Source organism: Telmatherina bonti (genome assembly GCF_933228915.1).
Source record: "Telmatherina bonti genome assembly, chromosome: 19".
In the NCBI taxonomy this organism is placed as follows: Eukaryota; Metazoa; Chordata; class Actinopteri; order Atheriniformes; family Telmatherinidae; genus Telmatherina; species Telmatherina bonti.
In genome coordinates, this window is record NC_136617.1 from 6,126,911 (window position 1) to 6,134,211 (window position 7,301).

At 43.9% G+C, this 7,301-nt stretch overlaps 1 protein-coding gene across 1 annotated transcript in view; it reads right to left on the reverse strand.

The window, feature by feature from the left end:
• Positions 1-745: 745 nt before the first annotated feature.
• The window catches only part of slc52a2 (solute carrier family 52 member 2), a gene marked incomplete at its 3' end in the record, with an annotated part of 22,716 nt that continues 16,160 nt past the window's right edge, over positions 746-7,301 (reverse strand). Inside the window, exons 5-7 of the mRNA XM_079259244.1 lie at positions 2,542-3,562; positions 1,037-1,160; positions 746-955 (exon numbers count right to left, since the gene is read on the reverse strand). Of these exons, the coding sequence (XP_079115370.1) occupies positions 746-955; positions 1,037-1,160; positions 2,542-3,562 (1,355 nt within the window). The remainder of the gene's footprint in view (positions 956-1,036; positions 1,161-2,541; positions 3,563-7,301) is intronic.

Below are 7,301 nucleotides of genomic sequence, written 5' to 3' on the forward strand. Positions count from 1 at the left end.
TTAGGAGGAATGAACATTTGGGCTCCTGCAAGACGTTTGCTTGGAAACTAAAAGCTGCCGTTTCTGATGCGTTTATGCTCTTTACCTTGTTGTAAAATGCTTACTGGTTTCCACAATCACTTTACTGGTTTGGAGGATGACTTTACACATTCCTAGAATATTGCTTGGACTTGTTTACTTGCTCCTGGAGTTCTAAAGATTACTTTACTCATTCCTAGGACTACTACACTCATATCCAGGACTGCTTGACTAATTTAATTACTTTACTCATTTCAGGGTCGCAGTGGCTCAGGCAGTAGAGCTGACGGTCAGCAGTTCGAGTCCTGCTCCCCTATGCTGCTCCCAACCCCGGCTAAATGCAGAGGGTTGTGTCAGGAAAGCCATCCAGCATAAAACACGTGCCAAAGCGAATGTCAGCTGTGCACGGGACCCGGTTCCTCATCAGAGCTAGTTTTGCCTTTTCAACACTGCTTAGAAATTATTCACAAATACATGTAATAATTTTAACAGGATGTTTTTTTTCACATTAATGACTAATTGAAACCATTTAATCTCCATCACACTTATCCATAAACAGGAAAAATCTCAAAACTAAAACTTTTGGATGCCACTGCCAGATCAGAGTCAAACTACCAATGTTTTCGCTGCAGAGAAGGTCGGACAGGTTAAAACGACTCGGCAGATTTTTAAGGTGAAAAACGTCCATAAATTAGCCTGAAAGGTGTGGAGACTCCTCTTCCCTCATTCAGGGACATCTGGTGTTGCAGGGGTCTCCTGATGAGAAGTAATCGAACACACTGACCAGAGGAAACATGGTGACGGCTCCCAGTAGGGAGCCCAACTGCACCACAGCTCCACACCACACGAGGGCGCTGTGGCCTTCGTCCCGCAGGATCAGCCCGATGATCACCTTCACGTAGGACAGAGACAGGATGAAGACAATCCATGCCAACACCTGTCGAGCAGAGGGAGGTGAACACCTGACAGAAACACCCACACATGATGAAAAGAGAGAATTAAGTCTGAGCGGACTAACGATGACTGCAGCACCCGAATCCTCGTTCACCAGCAGCGGACATGGACTGAGGACGGCCATGGCCATTATGTAAGCTCCAACTGCGCTGCCCATCACCGTGACACCTGCCATGAACACCAGCGATCTGTGGAGGTTCAGTTTCTGTTCAGTTCTGGCAATAAGGCAGAGCAGGAAGGAAAAGTTCCTGGAAATGTGGAGCTGAAACTGGATCGACCTCCAGACAGCAGAAACAAGATGTCTGACCACTTTTACTGATTAACTGAGAACGGACGAGACTCACGCTTCATGTTTTAGCAAAACATCCCCCTAATATACAAATTAAATAGAATAAAAATAAATGACTAAATTGAATGAAACACTTCTATTTAACATGGGACGGACTCTTTGGGAGCCCCTAGTGGACGAGGAGAGAACTGCAGCTTCTGGCTTCTTTCGGCCGCTTAGCTGCTGTGCAGATAAATGTTTTGTTCATTTATTCATCACAAAGTACATTCTTCATGGACCGGCACAGCTGGCAGTTTGGACTTTTCACCCCCTGGAAACATGTGGAGCATGATGAAACCAAAACACAGCTGAAACACGGAACACACACGCCTGTCCAAACCATGTAAAACGTCTGACTGCACTCTGAAAAACATGCAGATATGAAGGATGAGTAAATCTGAGTTTAAATAAGTCAAAACTAACAGGTTTATAACTATGCCTTCCCATTTTCCTGTGAAAAGGTTTTACAAACGTATTTTATATTTTCATTTGTAGATTTATATTTTAACCACTAAACTCAGATTATCTTTTACTGTCTAAATTTTTTTTTTTTTCCTATTTCTGGAACATGAAAGCCCTTTAAAAAATAAAAGGTTGAAGTTGTTTAAAATGTAAATAAAAACTAAATGTTTTGTAATCCTTTTGTTATCCCATGCACACAGAGATTCCCCCCGATTCTTTGTACCTGATTTTTACATGGAATTATGATCAAAATAGCAGTTTTTAGTCTCAGTTTGACACCAAAACCATTCTCCAACTTTTACAGACTTGATTTGCTGCATCAGATTCAAAATCAGCTCATATTTTCCATGAAACTGTAAAATTTCATCATCAGGTATTGTTTTTGTTTGTTTATTTACATTTTACCGTCTTTAATCCTTTTGGAATTAGAGTTGTAAGACTATTTGACTTTAATGTCTTCATCAGCACCTGCTCTTCTGTTTTAATGTAGTCAATGACAGCATAAATATTTGCTCTTGTCCCATGCATACAGATATTCCTTCTAATTCTCTCATTTTAACGACACTGTACCCTGTAGACGGTGGAATCTTCAGTCTTTACAGAACTATTTTACCCATCTTTACTTCTGAGAGACTCTGCCTCTCTAAGATGCTCTTTCTCATGTGAATGAATCTGATTTATAATATATATCTTTGTCTGAAAGTGAAGATTTTTAGCTTCATTGCCTTCGATGGAACAGAATCTGACCACAGAGCAGCTTGATTAATGTATTTCTGCACACTGACCTGACTTGGACAAACATGGCGACGAAGCAGGCCAGCGGGTTGGCCACGGCGGCCAGCGTGGCCGATAAGTGGTAGGCGTTGTTTCCGTACGGCAGGCAGGAATAGGACTGCACCGAGGGAAGCACCGTGTTGGTCAGAGCATTCACCCAAGCCAGAACCAGGAAGATGTAAACCACCTGCATCCAGCTGTAGGAGCCGCTGCCGAAGCCGCTTCGGCGCTTCTGGTTGGCGGGTCTGAAGGGATCCATCATGGGCCTCTGCTCCGCCCACTTCCTGCCTCTCTGAGCTTGGTCTTTCACCCCGTTGGTGTATCTGCCGTTGGGCCGTTCCCGGGCCACGGCGGGGTGGTAGTTCAGCAGCAGGAAAGCCGCCAGGCAGACGAGCATCATGGCGCTTAGGAAGAAGAAGAAGACCTCAGCGGAGAAGTTCGCAGGCTGATAACTGGCCAGAAGATGGAAGGTTGCAGTCCCGTTGGAGGCGTTCAGAGAGTGCGTGCTGTTTATGCACTGAACGACCCCGACGCCCTGAGTTAGCGCCACCAGAGCCGGGAGCAGACCGCTCACGCCCTCGCCGATGAAGTAGCTGGTCAGATACTGAGGCTTGAGGCGCATCATGAAGGGAAGGAAGGTGACGGAGGAGGTGCAGTCGACAGCGGCGAGGAAGAAAGTCAGAACAAAAAGAGCTACGCTCCGAGGAGTTCCCGCGACGACCACGGTCTCCTTCCAGAAGAAACCCAGCAGGAAGCTGGCCACGGCGCCCAGGCCCACGATCGCATATATGACGGCCGTCTCGCTCAAGGCGCCCGGCCGGAAACGGTGCATCAGGGTGATGAAGAGGGGCCCGACGTTGGCCATCTGGATGAGGACGGAGAGGTAGGAGGGCAAGTACCAGCCCTCTGGGATCTGAGGGACGAGGAGAGGAAGCTCCACCCACAAGCCATTGATGGAGACCCAGGAGCCGACGCCGAACAGGCACGCCAACAGGTGAGTGAGCAGCGACATGATGCGGCTGTTTGCTGGCATGAAACAAAACATGCAAATGGTTCAAAACATGAAACATGGACATGAAGGATTCAGTTCTATTCTATTCTACAGTCATTTAGATGCTTTTATCCAAAGCGACTTACATATGAGTGAGAACAACACAAGCAGGAAATCAAACAGTAGAGGACATGGTAGGAAGGTGCTGGTGGACTGTCCAGTTGGACGCAGATCCTTCCATGAAGTCCTACAGGCTTTTTTTTTTTGTTTGTTTGTTTGTTTTGTTTTCACCCTTCCCACCCCATAACATCACCTATGTTATAATACAAAGAATTAATACCATGAAGTTTGTTGCAAAGAACTGGGCTAAGTTCTCCAACTTTCCAACAAATACAGCTAAACTAAGTGTTGAAGTTCTCCTTGAAGAGCTGAGTCTTCAGCTTGCTCTTTAAAGTAGACAGGGACTCTGTAGAGCGGACCGAGTTTGGGAGATCGTTCCACCATCGTGGAACAACAGAGGAAAAGAGTCTGGCTGGTGGTTTAGTCCCACGTCGTGGTGGTAACATGAGGCGTCTTTCACTGGTGGAACGTAGCTGTGGAGAGGGAGTGTAGGTCTGGATTAGGGAGTGAAGGTAGACGGGAACCGGAAACCAGTGAAGAGCGATTAGCAGCGGAGTGACATGAGCTCGTTTGGGTTGGTTGAAGACCAGACACACTGCTGAGTTCTGGATCATCTGCAGAGGTTTAACAGAACATGCAGGCAGACCTGCCAGTAGGGAACTGCAGTAATCGATAAGTGAGATGACCAGAGCCTGAACCAGAAGCTGAGTCATGTGTTCTGTCAGGTACATCTGATTCTCTTGATGTTGTAGAGAGTATACCAGCAGGTATGGGCAAGCGAGGCAACATGGACTTTAAAGGTCAGCTGGTCATCCACCATGACACCCAGATTCCAGGCAGCAGGCGTAGGAACAAGTGTGACAGAGTCAAGCTTCACACTTAATTGCGGATGTAAGGAAGGATTGGTTGGACAGACAATGAGCTCCAACTGGAACGTCTGGCTGTAGCGTACTGATTTTCTTCACATAAATAACTGCGTTTCACCAGATTTTAAGACAAGTTTGTCTCCAAACGAAATCTAAACGGGAGTTTTCATGTTGCTGTAGCCTACAAGGGTGTCACGGGGTTCTCTCTGCTGTTCCCAATGATGATGGCGACGCCGTGGTTTTGTTTTAGGTGGTTTATTACCAACTCCTCCCAAGTGCAATAATATGTACAGTGGTCCCGTGCAATATGTACAATATCCACAATATTTACAATATTTACGAGGGTTTCTCACTATACATTCACTAAACTCCAGCTCTGCAACTCAATCCAACCTACTTCCACCTTTCTGCTCTGAACAAGTCCCTCATAAACTTGAAGCTCCTCCCCTAACAGGAAGCTTCTCAACTATTCCAAAGAACATGGTTTTTCCTTCCATTCCTTTTGTTCTGTACACAAATGTTGAAACAGGGACATTCCACACAGGATATACATTTAAACATCGTCGATATTGCAATGATCAACCCTATATAATAGGAATAAACCCCATGATGCAGCGTTTCATTGCGGCATCTTAAGCACAGCCTGACGTGGCTTCGGACAACATGGCAACACGCGGTAAGTTAACAACCCCTATTTATCTCTGTAACAAGCCCACATAAGTGCACACCCCTAATAATCTGCTACCTCTAAGAATGAACTCAGGAATACAGCGCTAAGCGGTGTCGCGGGGTTCCTTGTGACGTCTCGGAGACAACCGCCGGGAATGTCCGTTAGTGTGTGTGTGTGTAGTAATGTCGGTCGGTAGCCAATGTGACGAGGCGGCTTTGTCACAAAGGGACAAACCAAGCCAATCATCCCCCTCTAGTGGAGCGACTGCTGGGATAGGCTCCACCTCCCCGCGACCCTTGATTTGATGAAGTGGTTTGGATAATGAATGAACGAATGAGTTCTATTTATTCATGACGGCTAAATGGAGTTGTTTACTTGCTCCTGGGATAACTTCACTCATTCTTAAGATTGGTTTACTTTTTCCTAGGACATTCCTCTGATTACTTTACTCATTTCTGTGATTATTCATTCCTAGGACATTCCTACTACTACTTGACTTGCTCCAAAGATTATTTACTCATTCCTAGGACTGCTATACTCATTTCCAGGACTGCCTGACTAATTTCTAGTCTTACTTTACTCATTTCAGGGTAGCAGTGACTCAGGCGGTCTACATCTCTGACCTACCTGTAGCTAAGAGCTAACCAAGCTAACCAGCTAACAGAGTTAAGTGGGCTAAAGCGAAGTCATGCTGTTAACCGGCTAAAACGGCAGTTGTTCTACATTCCTCTTCCTTGAAGCTGGAGATTCATTCATTCATATAACCCTAACCCTTAATTGGATTAAGTGGTTTGGAGAATGAATGAATGAATGAATGAATGAGTGAAGGAATGAATGAATGAAGGAATGGGATCTGAATTGCCTTTGTGGGTTTCAGGGTGAACCGCGTTTTTCTGGAAGACTTCCTGAGTTTTAGTAGAAAATCATTAACATCCAGCCACGCCCCCCAACATACAGAGATTCCTTCTAATTCTCAGTTTCTGAGAATTGTTTGTTTACCGTTAGTTGAACCGTTAATAAGATAGTTTTTATTTACATTTTAAACAACAAGTAGACAAAAATTGGGATTTTAATAACCTTTAATAACCTCAATCAGTGGTTGGTTTGAAACAATGAAACGCTCTAAAAAGCGATTGTAAAAGTTGTTCATTTCCTTTTCAATTTAAATTAAAATATAAAGAGTACATACTAAAAATGTACAAAAATAAATGTTTAAAAAAAAGAAAAAGTATTTTATACCTGTGTTTCGTTCTTTGTGTTTGCTGTAGATGATGCCATCCAGTTGGTTTACTTTGAAATGAGGATGGGGTAGGGTTAATAAGATTAATTCTTCTTCCTACTCCTATTTTCTTTTTTTTACATGAAATATTCTACAATGGTTGTGTACAAGTTGTTGTAACTCTGGAGTATATTTTCTGTTGTTTCTTGGGTTTGCCAATAAATCATGGAAAAGAAAAGAGAATAAAAAATGTTGACATGAAACAGCTTTATGTCTTTTATTGGAACATGTGACTGTGATTATTATTTAACAGCAAGTTTAACATTTAACAGAATTTGAGCAGAAAAAAGAAGTAAAATCACAAATAAAACGATGCGAGCCAACTTTGAGATTAATGTGTGACCATGAGGAAGCATCTCTGCCAACTTTTAGTGAAGGTGCAGCTCTACACGTGCCTGCACTTTGTTAATGTTTACTCTTATATAGATTCCTCTTTTTATATCGCGCAGATAAAACGATGAAACCGTTTATCATGCAGAAAACACGACCACCTACAGTCCAGCCGACTCTTACATAAGCTGAGAAAACATTGACTAGAGAATTGTTTATTTGAAGAGATACTACATACTGAGGAGTCATGGAGAAGACACTGCTCAGACATGCAGAGTAAAAGCTAGAAAAGGAAGAATTAGCTGTAATTTCATGAAAACCTGAATGCATATGTAGCTTCTATTCCACACTGAGCTGCAAATATTCTCTAAAACTTCAGTGTTACATGTGAGAGGCGAGATGACGACGCGCATTTCTGCAGACTCACCTGCCGTTTGAAGTTTTCAGCAGATAGGACGAAGCCAAAGTCCCGTCTGGAGGCTGTGCCAGGGGATTAAACCCTCCTAAAG